This window comes from Mercenaria mercenaria, unplaced genomic scaffold, assembly GCF_021730395.1.
Source record: "Mercenaria mercenaria strain notata unplaced genomic scaffold, MADL_Memer_1 contig_1835, whole genome shotgun sequence".
Taxonomy (NCBI): Eukaryota; Metazoa; Mollusca; class Bivalvia; order Venerida; family Veneridae; genus Mercenaria; species Mercenaria mercenaria.
The window spans coordinates 43,659-60,843 of NW_026459844.1; the positions used below are offsets into that span (position 1 = coordinate 43,659).

General features: G+C 31.7%; 1 protein-coding gene across 1 annotated transcript; it reads right to left on the reverse strand.

Annotated features, from left to right (window-relative positions):
• Positions 1–1,571: 1,571 nt before the first annotated feature.
• On the reverse strand, positions 1,572–14,601 carry LOC128551918 (interferon-induced very large GTPase 1-like). Its single transcript, XM_053532872.1, has 3 exons — positions 14,340–14,601; positions 11,789–11,880; positions 1,572–6,014 (listed from the first exon to the last, which is right to left on the reverse strand). Exons 1-3 carry the CDS (start codon positions 14,599–14,601, stop codon positions 1,572–1,574), a joined length of 4,797 nt encoding a protein of 1,598 aa, XP_053388847.1.
• Between the last annotated feature and the right edge of the window lie 2,584 nt (positions 14,602–17,185).

Consider the following 17,185-nt stretch of genomic DNA (forward strand, 5'->3'; position numbering starts at 1 on the left):
CTATGTAAGATAAAACACATTATGCAATGAAAGTTCCAGTTTCTCTTGAAAGCCTGTGAAATTAATGACATTTTGGTGCTTGCGAGTGACACATGTCATCATGGCTTTTATTGAGAGGAATTAAACGGACCTAGGATATTTCGTTGCTTCAAGGTTAAAAAACTCAGTTTCGATACCAGTTTCGGAATACAACAATACTATATATTTAAAATAAATAAGATACAACAGCTGCCTAGACTGGCCCAAGACTAATTCTTACCTAAATCTCGTAGATTTTATGAAAAAATAAAATCAAGGGCAGCTTGCCACCGCTAACATAAACTATTAGGACATACGCTATATCATACGCATTTTCTGATAGGATTGGTAGATTGTTTACGGTTACATCTCAATATGAATTACAAACACCCAAAATCATTATGTATATATGTATCGTCTGATTTTAAATGAATCAATATAAACTTCTAAGACAAACGATAAATCAAACGCATTTTGATATGCTAATATTAGTTACACTGTAAGAACATACATACAAACACATTATATCTATATGTAACGTCTGATTAAAATCGTGTATACATTATTATGCAGTCACTTGACAATTTTGATCAATCAATCATATTGACAAATAAAACCCAAAAAACACCCTTTTAAAAAGCGATTAATCGAAAAATGAAGATAAAAGCATCACACTCCTATTAGAAGTGTAAATCTAGACAGTGTATACAAAGGTGTGCAAAGAACACAGCTATTTCTGCTAAAAGGAGAACCAAAAACACTCAATGCTTCCATTTGATAAGACGAAGGATTTCTTCTTGGAACATTTTTCTAAAGTAAAATTTTATCAAAAAGGTAAAATAAAAAAGGTTATCAACGGTTACTTTTTTCTGTTCTAACTAAGACGTTTAATTCGAATATACAGATATTAGGTCGCCGGTAGGGTATATCAAATTGACATAATAACTTTTTAACGTCAATATTTATAACTCTGTCAACAGTTCTTTCAGCTTGAACATTTTGTCATTATCATAAAAAATATTACATTAAAACACAATTAGTGAAAATCGGTGCAACCTTTCATAGTCCACCTTTATCATTTGCATACGCTAAAAATAATATATCTACAGATTAAGGGATGGGAGCTAAAAGTCTTAATGCTTGTAAAGAAACTTTTAGACCTCTTCCGATATATCCCCTCGTAATATTTACCTTACTTTATACTTACGGCTTGTATCATAAATGGAGGTACCAGTTCAGAGAGAAATCACACCAACAGATACAACAAAATAGCTCGTATAAAAGCCGCTTTTTAATTGTTGAACTATGCATTCTGATGTTTACAATCTTGACATCTTTAATATAAAGACTTTATTGTTTGTACATTTTTAGGGAAACAGTCCATACATAAAAATGCACACTCATTTATCATATAATATATATCATAAATTCTGAAATAGATTTAAATAGTTATGATGGATCTGTTTATATTTCTGATGAAAATTTGTAAACAGCATCAAGTAAAATTTTTAAATTGATGTCTGATTTATTATTGTCCTGTTAACGGTAATTGTTTAGCAGTATAGTTTTCTCAAACTATCAAGTGCTTCATCTCTTTTGATGTGGCTCCAACTGCTTGGTACATTTGAAACATCAATATTGTAATAATCAGCTAAACTCTTTTTGTACGTGGCCAGGAACCATAACCAAAATTTTGATCGTTCTTCCATGTCATTTGTTGGCTTTATTTCCCAACGCGGGATTATCTTCTTGTAGTTTCTCATTAAGTGTCGGCCTAAGGTACAAGCTACCGTCTCTGACGGATTGCACATGTATTTGTAATATGAACATTTTGGATTCACGTCTGTGTTTACATCGTAATTACAAGTATTCAACCATATCTTTTGTGTATTTTCTTCTCGGACGCCGCAACATCCTGCAGGTCTATGTTGCAAACAATTATGGGGAGAAATTGAATGAGGGCTTCCATTCGCACAAGGCTCACTGCAAAACACGCATTGTTCAGCGCATCCCCATATGTCAGTAATTACTTCTTCGAAAGGATTGAAACGTCTCCATTTAACATTTTCAGTGTTTGTTTCTCTAAATTCTCTTAGTAGTTCGTTTTCAACAGTTTGTAATTCCTTCTGCAGCATGGTTTGGAAATTGTCTACGTGTATTTGCTTTGAATGTACTAGCTCTCTTTTTACTTCACGAAAACATTCCGCCGGGAACTTGTAAGTTCCTCCTGCAGACAAAAAATAACACATCCATAATTCAACAGAAGGGGAAGAGTCTTTGAAGAAATATGTAGTTGTATCAATTGCAGTACGTATATCCGTAAGACACAGCTGTATCTCAGTAAATGCCAATTTGAAGTAGTTACTGTCATGCGAACCAAAAAGAAATTTGTTAGACTTCGACGTCAACCATATGTCGGCATATGACTTTGGACTTGTTATGTAGTCAACAAATGACTTAAACTTGTTTTTCTCAACCATATCTTCAAGCATTTCTATAATAAGGTGGAATTTCATTTGTGGTAACTGACCTTTTAATGCATGTTTCACCTTAATGGATATACTATCTTTGACTGTTTCTCGGATAAAATTCTCAACAGCATGACGAAACAAAACTGCAGCGGTATACTCTGCATTACGCTCATTTAAATGTGCGTTAAATCTGTCCTTACACTGAATTCTGTATCGTGCAATGCGTACTTCTAAGCCATTACACCTTTGATAGTCCTTGTTATGTTCCTCGAACTGACAGCATCCAACATTACATACATGGACCATAGATTTAACAATAAACATTGTTGTCACAGTGAAGTTGTTAGCAGGGTCAGTCATGCATTTGATTAATGTGTCATGTACATATTTTAAAAATCTTCGTACTTCAATTTCCATTAGTTCTCTATCATTCTTGCATTGGCGTTCGATTTCTGTATCAATTGTCACAAAGAAAACTTCAAGGCGGTCCTTTGCAACTTGAAACGAAGAATCTAAAAACTTGATGAATTTTGATACTAACTTGTTTGCTTGGGACTTTATACTAATGTCACCTTTTTCTATTTTAGTCAAGTGAAACGACTTAGATAGTTTTGCTATTGGAAGTCTCCTCTTCAGAAGAGCATGTTGATGGAGTATCTGAAATAATACCGACTGATTATGACTAAATATGTCAGACAAACAGTTAATAAACTGATCTTTTAATGACCAATCTGGAGACTGGAAGTTACATGAATCAAAAGACTCCTGGACAAATGATTCCCATATTTCGTTAAATTTGGCATCTATTTCACTTTCACTCATTTGTCGACCCCTGATTTGATTTGCTAAATCAGTTGATCGTTTTCTTAATTTTTCTTCGTGCTTTTTATCGCTTGAAATTGACATTATTTCAAAAGCTCTTTTGTTGAATGTTCTGTCAATCTCTGGGCGTTTTTTCCCTAAAAGTTCTAAACAGACAGTCCGGACGAGGTTCATTGTTTGTTCCTTCCATTGAATAGTTGTATCCTTGTAATCATTTGTATCAAAAAATACTTCTAATTCGCTCGTTATCTTTGTATTTTTATCAGCAATTATCTTCCGTAGTTCCGACATGACAGTCTGTTTAGCCTGCTGCAAGTTTGTTTGTGTTTCACACTGAGAGAAATAATTTTGTGTGAGCTTCAAAAGTTCGTCGTCAACGCAGCTCTCCAATGACCAAAGTTTCTCTTTCGACTGTTCTTCAAGTGCAACAAATGCTTTTTTCTCCAAACTATTTTTGAACGAAAATATAAAGTTTTCTGCCAATACACCGTTCCATAAATCATCTGTTTGCAAAGCAATATCTTCAAGAGTTTTAAATGATTTAGTCTTATCATTGAATGCACGGGATACAAGCTGGTGGTTTATAGCAACAACTCTTTCACTGTACTTACGATTTATCTGTGCCATAGGTGGGTTGCCATTCCAAAGATTTGGTAGATACCAAACGTTTTTATCTGTATTAAATTCAATGACTTGGTCAAACGTTGTTATATCGGCGATTCCTTCAGATTCTGCTGATTCTCTTGTCGCACAATCAAGACTTCTAACTGTTAACTCTAGGCCTGTTTTCATTCTCTCTGAAGCTGAAATGTCAGTCACATTGTGATGAACTAGTTCACAGGCTTTTTTTATGTCCAGTTTATTGTTCGCTAATTTCAATCTAAGAAACGCATGTACAATTATTTGCAGTATATCACGTATTTCGATTGTATTCTCCCCCATGATATTCAATAAAGTTATGTCTCCTAACCCAGTGATAATAGTGGCAAGTTCATTGTCATGTTTGTAATTCTTTTCATTCAATTCAGGAGCGCGTAGCCCTTCAGTGTCTATCACCAAAATACGTTGAAAAGGATTTACATTACGCGAACCGTGGTCCAGTTTTATCGGTAAAAGTTGAGCATGTATTCCTCTTGTACAACGCCCTGAACTAGACGGAAATTGTACACCGAACATTGTGTTCAGTAACGTGGACTTCCCAGAACTTTGAAGACCAAGTACGGAAAGAGCTAAAACTTTAGACTTTCCTATAAGATTGTGAACTTTGCCTAGTGTCAATTTTATCCACTCGCTAGGCATGAAAAAACTGTTTCCATCTAACAGTTCTAAAGTATGTCCGTCTATTATAAGTTTTGCAAACACATCTGCCACTTCTTCTGCATTCGGCAAATTGGATCTCGTAGGGTCTAATTGTAAGACAAGGAAGGAGTCATATATATGGCTTACTTCTCTAAAAAAGTGTATCAGTCCAAAAGAGGCCTCTTCGATCTTGCACTCTGATTTTTTTATCAATGTTTCTTGGTTATCTATTTCTAAAGTGGTTGGTTTGCCCTCCTTTTTCATTTTTCTGTATTTTTCCCACAACGCTTTATTTTCTAACATCAGTCTAGGCAAAATTGTTCTCTTATTATGATCTAGGAACAGTTTAAGCCAGCCCAAAAAGTAATACAGAGAATATGGTGTTTGTGCACATTTCACAAGGTGTTTAATAAATAATAGTACAGGGTTTGTTATGTTAGATGTCTGTTGTAACCGAATAGACCTTATGTCATTTTTGCTTTTATTTGTCATGTCAACACCTTTGCGTAAAGACTTTTCTCTCAGGTGTTTACCTAATTCTGTTGAAAGACGATACTGTATGGGAGTAATGATACTAGTCATTTGCTCTTGCCTGGACATTTTCGTCGTTGTTTTAACGAGAGAAACTGCCAAAGCTTTGGCTTCCGTGCAGGTTAATTTTTCATCGGTCATTACTTTACTTGTAAATCGTTGCTGAAGAGAACGCGATGTTTTGCTTTCAGTTCTTAATGATTCAATAATCTCTTTCGAAACCTCCGTAACCATATCTATAGGATTCTTTTCTCTGTCTCCAACATGTGTACACAGGATAGTGATTTTTATTTTACCATGTCTAGCTATAGATTTTTCTATTTCCAATAACATGTCTCGTGTTTTAGTATCCTTCAGATTCAAAGGGCTAGCTATAATTAACAAAACACATTTGAATTGTGTTAATGTCTTCCGTAATTCTTCCGTTTTTCTTACAACTGACATTATATCAGTTACAATAGTCGTTATATCCGATATTTCAGATAGAAACGATGATTCGTTTTCGCCATATCCGCTTCGGATGTCTCCCCTCATATTCAAAAATGTCATCGGTTCAGTAAATCGACCGCTAGCACCTTCCACCGATGGAAACCAAAACATTTCTACATAGCCATTTGTAAGACATCTTTCTGTCATTCCTGATTGACAGTCTTTATGAAAAAATGTATCCATATTGTAATCACAAAGAAGTCCATTTAAAAGTTTAGATTTGGAAAACTTTGGCCGACCAAACCGTGCAAATAAAACTATTTTTGTTGGCATTTCTAACACTTCTGCTTCTAAAGTGTGGTTACCTGAAGCGCTTTTGATTTTATTTTCAATAACTATAGAATGAAGTGGCCAAACTGACATAACAGTTTCAGACGAAGATACCTGTTTGTATAAGAAAGGTACCGCCAATTTACAAAGAAATAATTTCTGATACAGCAGTTGTTTGAGTTCTGGGTCACAGCATTGAAAAACTAACACAAACAAATCCAATGGACTTATTAAGTCAAGTTCGTGTTTGTTTTCATACATTGCTAATACGGACCCTCTTGTTGAATCGTCTGTTACATCTTTCTTATTGTCTGAGTTGTAAATTCTAAGATCCATCGAACCGCTGTTTACTGACAAAAGTTGTTGAAGGAAAAGCCATGGAAGATCTTTGATAGAGTGCTGACTTTTTTTGTTTTCTTTAGAAGGATTAGCCATTAAAACGTCATTCACCTTTATTTTTGACGGCAAAAGATCCTTAATTTCCAACAGATTAATCAAGGCGTTGATTTTGTCCCTGTTTATCAGTGTTTGATCTAAAAAAAAAACGATTATATCTTTTTTTGCCTTCGAATGACGAATTCATCAAAACAGTTACATTGAAATGATACATCTTCAATATTGTTAGGTAGTGAAAGTTATACTGGAGAATATCTGTCTTTTCTTCTTAGGAAAAATTATATTCAGCTTGTTTAGATAAAGTGGTTGACTTTAGAAACCGCGATTGAAACATTTGAGTTCTGATTATAAACATTTGTCTATACTACACTACCTGCGGATGATGAGGAAGAGAAATGGAAGTAATTTTAAACATTAACGACTGTTTTCAAGCAACATAAATTTGATAAAAAGTACAAAACAATTTATCGAATATGAATTACTATTAAGCATACAGATTATTTTTACTAACAGTTCTGACAGAGGGCCAAGTTTATCGCAGATATGAATTTAATTGAACAAATTAGAACTCATTTGATAGTTTAATCATTAAAATGGACAAGAATTAAACATGGACAAGAGGCAAACATTAAGGAATGAATATTGAAAATTGAAAACCCAGTCATGTATTTCTTCAACAATAATGATATACGGTACTGCATGCGATACTTTTCCCTCTCTTAATGATGTTTTTTAATCCTTGTTTGTTGCTGCTTTTACGTTCAACCAAAATTTAATCTTCATCTAGGATTTAGATCCTAGGTCTTATATGATAATTTTTTTCTCCATACAGTGATGAGGCTATTACACTACCACACATGTTCACGTCAATGCCAATATTTCTTCAAAACCGGACAATGCGTATCATGTTTTCAGCGCCGACATAATATTGGAATATAAATAAGACAAGGAAAGATGCTAATGAATGATTTTTAAGAAGAAAGGGAGATAATTTAAGAAAAAAGGCAAGCATTTTACGGCACATGCTGTGTAAACTTGCTGTATGATAAACACCCGTTTGTGGTAGACATTTGATGCCATGTTATTATAAATCCGAAAATCACTGACAAAGGCAAAATATGGGTGCACTAAATGCCTCTAATGATTTTTTGTACAAAGCGATTAGATCTTGTGAATTTATTCATTTTCCTTTAACAAAAATACAATAGGAAGTTCATTGACACAATTGTCTATTTTCTAGATGCAATTATTTTAAAGTAATACAGAAAGATGTTTAAATTGTTTGCAACTAACCTAAAGTATTCTAGCCTAACAAAAGACATAAGTAAAAACTTTATAATGCATATATTAAGCAATTCTAATTGTTTCATGTAAAACCTATTCATTACAGCTATTATGTTCAGTCTTACAGATATAGTTAGGTGGAATTCCCTTCACTGGATCAGGAGCTATCGTCTTAACAAATAAAATGTTACAAATGTTAGACTAAAGATATGAAACAAACTCCGCAAAGCAGGTCAATGAAGCTGTTGATCTGTGGAGGAGGAAGTACAGTTTAATGATTTGTGTGTGTGCATGTATGCGCGTGCGTATGCGTTCACTTACTGATCTTGTCTATACGTAAAGTACATTGTATCATAACCCCTTACCTATATACCAAAGTCTGAGTCAATACACTGAATTCTTATTAAGTTATGCTCCGGACACGAAAACTGAGGGTCAAATGTTGCTTTTAAGCTTCACTTGTGACTTTGACTTTTGACGACCGACCTTCTCTTTCGGCTTTTCACATCGATTTATCGCCATCTTTGTACATGCCAAGTATAAACTTAATACCTTCAATTGTTACTGAGTTACGCTCCGGACTAGAAAATGACGCATAGACGGACAACAGACGGACAGACGGATGGATTTACGCATACGCCATAAAAAAGTTCGTCCGGTTTTCCAAAACGTGTGTATAAAAAGAAACAAAGAACGGAGTTGATTTTACAAATATGCTAAAATCGATGATACATATGCAACCGAAAGAATTCCCTTCAGTGTATGCAAAACTATTATTTTCAATCAAGAATGCTTTTAGGTCAATTTGGTTTGTGAGACTAGAGGCTTGTATTAAAATCCAGTGCAATACCTGCTATTAAAAAGAAAACAATAATCTGTAACTCATCTTACAAGTTCAAAAGGCAGAATTTAAGTCCAAAAGGGAGAAATACTTTTGTTAAAACTAAACATTGAACTTGATTTTATGTGTTTATATACTTTATGTAAAGTCGAAATCAATTTCATGTATATATTTATGGAATATTGAAACAAAAAACGTTTTCAAGTCCCATATAACCAAATTTTGAACTTTGTATAGGAATCATCAAGATAAACATTCTCATAAAGTGCCAAGAAGATAGGGTCATACATGTGGCCTCAAGAATGTTAAAACGCTTTTCCTTTCATTTGACCCTGTGGCCTAGTTTCTGACCCATATAACTCAGTTTGTAACCTGGCATAGGAATCATCAAGATAAACATTCTGACCAAGTTTAGTAAAGATAGGATCACAAAAATGGCCTTTAGGGTGTTAACAAACTTTTTCTTTGATTTGATGTGGTGAACAAGTTTTACAACACATATGACCCAGTTTTGACTTTGGCCTAGAGACCATCAAGATAAACATTCTATGCAAATTTGTATCAAATAAATGCGTAAATGAAACCCCTATTTGGCTGAAAGGGCCAATATAAAAAGATATAAATTAACACATTTTGGCTCTTTCATGCATTCACAACATTTTCGAAGTATTGAATGAAATGCTAATTGTTAAAATTTTCACGTCACTCCTAAAATAGCTTCTTTTACCCACTACCGTTCTTCAGTTTTTATAAATGTTTACTGAATGAAAGGAATGACAAGTATACACTCAATATTCTTCGGTACCCTATTAAACATCTAGACCGTCTTATTCCCAACAATTAAATTATTGTATTTATCAGAAGCTTCAGCAATCTGCGGAGTCTAAAACCTTTAAGAGTATCTAAACAAAGTTATAATTCTGGTAACCGTTGAAACACTGATTACTAATGAGCTTGTATGTACAAATGAATGAGGAAAAAAATTAATTAACCCTGTTAGAGATTAGTGATACAGTCATAATAAATCTGATACTGACCAATTCAGATACCATGAATGTAAATCATAGTAAACTGCTAGTAGTATAAGAAATACCGCTTTTGACCCGATTTGGATCCAACTTAACTCTTACCCTTGACCTAAACTGATCACTGATGACCAATTAAAAATATATATATATATAAGAAAACAACACAGGTTTAAACAAATTACTGTGAAAACCTCTAGTTTGGCAAATTAAACACTTCTGCCAAATTTCTGCCACGAAGGCAGCAATGTGTCAGTGCCTGCCACTCTGGCAAAATTTTGGCAAAGCTTTGGCAGGGTTATTTAATGTATTTAAATTTGATAAAATACTTATATTTAAATTTCTGCCAAATTTTTGCCATGAAGGCAGCAATGTGTCAGTCTTGCCACCTTGGCAAACTTTTGGCAAAACTTTTGCAGGTTATTTTAATTGATTAAGTGCAAAGGTATTGGTTTTATTTTCAATAAGTAACTACATTATTAGTCTTTAAACTTATACTAAAAACAATTATAAATGTTTATACCATTTTGTAACATTTTTATGAAAAATAAACAATAGTAACCGCATAATACACTTATGTTGTCTTGATATTGTATGCTGTTATACTTTACTACAGGTATATATTTGATTACTTCTTTTGGTGGTGGTAAACCGAATGGGTCAAAGTATATTTTATTTACATAACATACCCAGTGTGTTCCGGATCCGACAGAGTCGTCCAAATTTATAATTCCAGACTTTGTCTTTGATCCTTTTGTTTTTGGTAATTTTTTTCTACTAAATACGCCCCTAAAGTTTTTAATTTTTAATTGTTTTACCAATTGTTCAATTTCAAAGTTAGAAATAAGTTTATTTATATATATATATATTTTTTACAATAGGAACTCGTCTGTCAGGTTTACGTTGAGAATCAATCTCTATACCCTGGCTTTGTCGGTTGGTTGCAACATCCCTGCCACTAAACAAGGATGTAATCAAAGGTATTCCTTCCGAGATTAGCAGCCAGCATACCTTATAACCCACCGTCTTGTTTTTGTTTTTGTGTAATTTCATTACACCAGTTCCCAATTAATTGTTTTCTTTGATTAGGTGTAAGATATGGCGATATCATATCGTATCATATTTGTCTTATCATTATCTACCGAAATCATACCATTTCCGTGTATTTTACTAACACCAGTACTGGCAAGATCGGACAAAGCGCCAACGCCTAACGGTCCTAATATTTTTGGAGCTATTTTTGCAGCTACCGGAAGTACTGTTCGACCTAAAAGACCAATCAAAGCTCCCAAAAATCCGCCATTTTGACCTTGACTGGACATTTGTTTTTTCGAAATTGTAATTTCTAATCCCTTCTTATTCCTAACAGACTTTTCAATTTGATTAATCTGTGTTTTTGTTAAAAGTAAAGGAAAGTTTCCACGCAATTGTTCATATTTTAACCTAAAAGTATGTGGAATTTTGTTGTTGTAAGCTTTTGCCAATCTTTTCTTTCTGTCCATCTGTTAAATCTACTTTATATTCAATATAATTTGATGCCATTATATATTTATATATATTTTATTTAAACAATAACAAGTTCATTTTCAATAGTATTTATTTCAACTGTTTCTTCATAAAATACAATTGCGTAAACACTGATATTAGCTGTTGGCCGAACATTTAATTTAGCTGTTAATGTAATATGCTTAGGATCTTCTGTAATTCCTTCCTTTTTAAATTCTAAGTTAAAATAAACAAATCCAAACAAAATTTGAAAAATGAATGTATTTAAGAGACTTCCAGTAGTTTTATTAATTTGTTAATGAAAATAATTGATAACATCATCATAAATTCTTGATATACTTGTATATTCCGTTTCTGGATAAAAAACACCGTTACCAACTTCAAGACGGCAAGATTCCAGCCTGCAATTATTATTTGCTGCATTAGCTTTAAATGTATCTAATAAATGTGGATTATGTTCTTGTGAATTACTTTTATCAGGTCGTTGTAAATAAACAAACACATGTTCGGTGTTTTTACACCGGCTGTTATTCTAAAAGTTATGTCTGTTGTGTATCTGTTGACTGTGTTATCATTTCTCGGAGGTATTTCCAACTTGTTGCTTTCATATATCTTTCAGAAATTAAATTAATTCCATATAGCTTAACACTTAAACATGGAACCCACAAAATTAATTTAGTTACAATTACCCTACCTGCATCAGCAGCATTAGCTCTGTAAATTAATTCGTCATCATTTGTTAATTGTAATGTTATTTGAATTTGGCTTGGGGTAACATGTTTTGTTCTAAACCCTGAAAAAAATGAATAATTATTTAACGGAATTATAGCATTTACCTCATTACCATCCTTGATTAATCTCTTTCTGAAATCAAAGCCTTTATTATATCCAGCTTGGTCATCCCTACTCTCAGCACTATCGGTATTGTCTAAATAAATAAATTCATTTGTTCCAGTTGATTCTGCATAATCATTAGATATTTCAACTAATTGTTTTACATTTATTACCTTGTATAAATTATTACAATCATAGACAATTTTTCCATTTTGTTTAATTATTAGCAGATAAATTATTGAAGCTGCATTATTATTTACAACAATTTGATCATCATTACCATAATTATTACCATTAGCAAGTTTATTAACTTTAAAACTTACTTCAAAATAACCATTAAACCAATCAAAAAATGAACTTCTATCATTAATTGTAAAGTGATATCCACTTTTTTTGTTGTTAAACATTATTTCCCAATACAGAAATTAAAGGTGTATCTAACTGAATAGGAGTTAGTTCGTATCTTTCACAATACTGTTTTGTTCTAAACTTGTATATTATATATTTTTAATATTTTTTATAAATTAATCTGTTAATACGTTTACGTCGAGCTGAAGCTGTCGCAGACATCAGGGGACCAAGGTTCACTCCAGATCCTGACAATAATTTATTTAATCTTATATTAATATCCTCCTCATTATTTTACTATTATTTGTTATTTGTAATTCCTTAACAATTAAATCACCAACAGCAGGTGTTACAGGTTTTTTTTTAACTTTTATTTTTTTCTGTAATTTTATTAGCAGCTAAATTCCCGACTTCCGTTCCAATCTTTTTTGTTCCACTTTCAAGGGTAGTGTTTCCTGCAGTTTCCAGAGCTTTTTTTTCCAGCACTACCAATTGAAGATGCAACAGAAGATGAAAATATTTGGTTAAAGTGTCAAAGATACCTAAAGCTCATAAGGAACTGACATTCCTGTCCAAGCATCAACATAAATAAATATTCCTTTATTTTTGTCATAGACTTTTTTGTACATTATATATTTATATTTCTTTTAAAATTAGTGTAAAACTTGTTTCAGCTCCATTAAAATTACTTTTTCTACCACATACATCTGTAACATATATTCTTATTGAATTTATAACATTTGTATTAATTTCAGAATATCCGACTCTGTTTGGCTCTTTTGTAAATGGATAAGCTCTTGTTAAATCTGCAGTACTTAAAACATAGATAATATCACTAAAGTTACCATCAACAAGTGAATTATCAATAAGATCACAATGAATGTAAATTGTATCCACAGAATTAGTTATATTTGGTGTCGTAGTACCCCATTCGGTTTTGTTTAAAAAAATTCTCAAATCCAAGCAATGTATGCAAATTTGACATTCTTAAATCCAACATAAAATTATCATGAATTGAAATTAGGATTTTAAAACTACTTAAAACAAATTCCAAACTTATTGGAGCAATGTTTGATTTATCAAATTCAAAATTACCATTGCTTATTAGTGTTTCCCTTATATAATTATTGATGTCTGTACAACTGAAAGAACCATTTGTAAATATAATATTTTTCCATTCTTTACCATTATTATAACGAATTCTTTTATTATCGTATTCATCACTAATATTATGCCAAGAGTAAGTCATTGTGTTAATACTATCCAAACCAACTGCATAAGTTTATTTTTATCTAAAATTAAGGAACAGCTGAATCTGACTAAATCGCTTGAAGTATTTCTATTATCCTTTTTAACAGCTTCAAAACTTAACACTATTTTTTGTTCCATTTATATTTAAGAAAAATATTTTTAATATAACATTGGTAACAATTTATTTATTTTCAATAGTTTATCAATTATGCTAATACCTTCCTTTTGTAGTTCTTCATTATTATTTCCAGCATCAATTGAACCACAAATAAGTTCTAAGTCATTAACCAATCCTTCTGGATTGCATGGACAAACGTCATAACCTTGACCCCTAATTACTTTTTTTAAATTTCATAGATCTTTTATTGATAGGTAATCCTGAGATTTCTGTTAATTCTTTAAATATTTTCCTAGAAAGTATTATATGTTTTTTATAATTGTTATATCTTTTATCAATCAAATCAATCAAATCATTATCTACCTTAACGTTAATAACTTCTTTTCCAGTTGTTTGATCCTTTGCAATCAATTTGTTTTCACCATAAAGTTTATTAAGATCAATCAGTAAATTACCATAGTGTCCATTTAGTGAAACTTTATATGGATTTAGAACCTTTGGTTTTTTAAGAAAACTTTGTTTTCGATTAAGATGTTTTATTCCCTTTCCCGAATATATTTCCACACTTTGTTTTGCTTTTCAACTATTTTTCTATAACTTTTATATTTTTTGACTCAGCTTTAATTGCTTTCATTTGCTCCAGCCTGAGTTCTGTGGGTTTTTTCGTTCTGGTTATTCCACTAGATGTACTACCCAAATTTTGTATGTTCTCTGATACATTTTTAACAATATCATTTATGCCTTTCTCAGTTATTTTTTAGTGCGTATTAAATTAAACAAATCTATTGCTGTGTAATATTTTTCTATATTTAAAAGTTCCAAATCAAATGGTATACCAAAATTATTTGTAACTTCTTCCGGTATTGCCCCAGATTCTTCAGGAAATTCTTCAGCTTCTTCATACTCATCGTCATCCATATCCCAATCCTTATGTTCTAATTCTTTCATTTTTTCTTTAGATAATGATGTAATAGATCCGTCTTTCATTGGTGTTGGCACATAGTTTTCTTTTAATTCATTAATCTCTTCTTTTGATAGTTTTCTAATCTCTTCTTCCGTCATTATTATTTCTGGTGGTAATGGTTTTTTGATTCCCATCTTTTCTCTTCCGTGATCTTCAATTTTTTAAATTTCATCTTCAGGAACCCGCTCGGCATATTCATCTCCCCAATCTACCGGATGGAAATAGGGAGTCGGTTTTAAAGCTTGTTGTCTTTTATATATTCATCCTGCATTTCTTTAGTTATTTCAGTAATACCTTGTGTCAAATCTTTTGATACGCTTTTTGGAAGTAACGTTAATAGATCTTTGATTCCAGGCAATGCTTTTAACTGACTTGACAATACTTCTATTTGACTTTATATTCATTCTGTGATTGGTTTATAAATTTCACTATACATTTCTCGGCCAGTAGCTTTTCTTATTTTTTCTCTCATTATTTCTTCTCTTTTAGCTCTTACTTTTTGTTCAACTAGGTTGTTTATTTCTATCATTTCTTTAAGTTTTGCTAGCATTTATATAATAATGTAAGATAATGTAAGATAATGTAATATTATTATATAATGGAAATTCCTAATTATGGTACAAAAAGTGATAAATCTAATAACTTTAAGCAAATTGCGCAATATCATTTTTAGCCAGATTCCTGTTTTAGAATGTTAATATGTGGATGTTCCGGGTCGGGAAAAACAAATGTTTTAATGCATATGCTATGGAAACCTCTTATATTTTATGATAAATTATACCTGTATGCTAAAAACCTAGAACAATCTAAATATCAGGATTTAATAGACCACTTAATTGAAATTGCAGATGAAATTGAAGTAGATCCAAATGAAATACTTGAATATTCTTATAATGATATAACTGACGTTAATGATCTTGAATCGGAAAAAATAAAAAGTAGTAGCATGTGATGATTTTATAAGTGAAGAAAAAGATGCAAAAAATGAAATAACAAAATATTTTATTCATGGACGTCACAAAAATTGTTCTGTTATTTATTTAAGTCAGTCTTACTATAAAACACCAAAAGATATCCGAATTAACTGTTTACATTATATCTTGTTTGAAAGTCCAGGTAAAAAGGAAAATGATATCATTTGTAATGAACAAAATATAAATCGTGATTCTTTTGCTAATGCAACAAAACAAAAATGTCATTTCTTATATGTTGACAAACCAAGGAGGTTTTTAAGAAAAAACTTTACAGGAATAATAAAATAATTATATAATGGGAGTTTTAATGATGTAAAATAAATAAGTGAACCCGACAGTATAAGTAAAGTTAAATTTGATATTGATTTAAGTGATTATACCACTAGAAATCAATTCAAAAAGCTTAAAAAGGACATGAACTCATATCTTCATAAATATAAGGAACTTGATAACACAGTGAACAGACCATTAGATATGGGAGGTAATGGAATAATGAACCTAGGAAATCCAGGTAAACCCAGTGATGCAGTTTCAAGGCGGTTTGTAATAGAACAAAGTGTAATAGAAGACTATAATTTTGAAGACACCAAAAGAATTAAACAGACACTAGAAGAAGAAGTAAAGAATACTGAAGAATTAGAAAAAGATTTTAAAAACAATTCATTATTAATAATTCAATTACAAGGTAAACTTGAAAAAGAAATTAAAATTTCTATTAAAGAACTTGAAGAGAAATCTGATTTGACAGATAGTAAGATGAAAGAAGTATTCAGAACCAATTTTGAAATGATATACAATCAAGTTCAAGAATTAAATAATAGTATGATTAAACATGAAGAATTAAAAGACAAGATTGCTGAAGCTGAGAAAAAGTTACAAAATATGTATCAGTTAGAAGTCAGAACAGAAATAAATAAACTAAATACTGACTTTACAAAAAAGTATCAAGATTTGTTCGACACATTTTCAAATAAATTTGCAGAATATAAATCTGAAATGGAAAAGGCAGCTTCACAAAGAGGTAATGATCATGACACAGCATTAGATAACCTTAGAAAAGAGTTAAATTCTAACTTAAATTTTAATTTAGAAAATTTGAAGAAACAACTTCAAAACTGGATAAGTACTGTCGACACACGTCACAATATAAAGAACGCGGACTCAAGTACACTTACAGAAATATTACAAAAAGATATTAACGAATTTAAAACTAAAGTTAAAAAAATAAAAATGATCTGGACTTTGTAGTTGAACAGTCAGTTATAAAAGGAGAATTAAATACCTCTAATGCTAAAACAAGTACCACTAATGCAGAAGAAATTACAAAAGTAAGAAATGCTTTTTTAAAACAAGAGCCATGTTAGACATGGCTAATCCCCCCGCCGGGCATATTATAATTGAAGGCTAAAGTTTCTGGCAAGTTAGTGTCTGAAAGTATTAATTTTGGGGAAAGCTTTGAAGAACCGTTTAGTTGTGGTCCGCATCAGGGGTTTTAAAGATGTGGAAGAAAGAATAAGACAGTGGTGAGGTGGTTTACTGCTAAATTTTATCAATTTTTATGAACAGTATAGCTATGATCTTTTTCTATATGGCTACTGTAAAAAGAAGGAATGGAAAGCTAACAGGGAACAAGAGTGCCAGAATGTCACAATATATAAATTGCTTTACTCTAGCAGCTGTATTTGCAAATGGAATTTTAATTTTGTGGTTGTTTACTAATCATTGTAAGTCTTTTGTTTTTCTA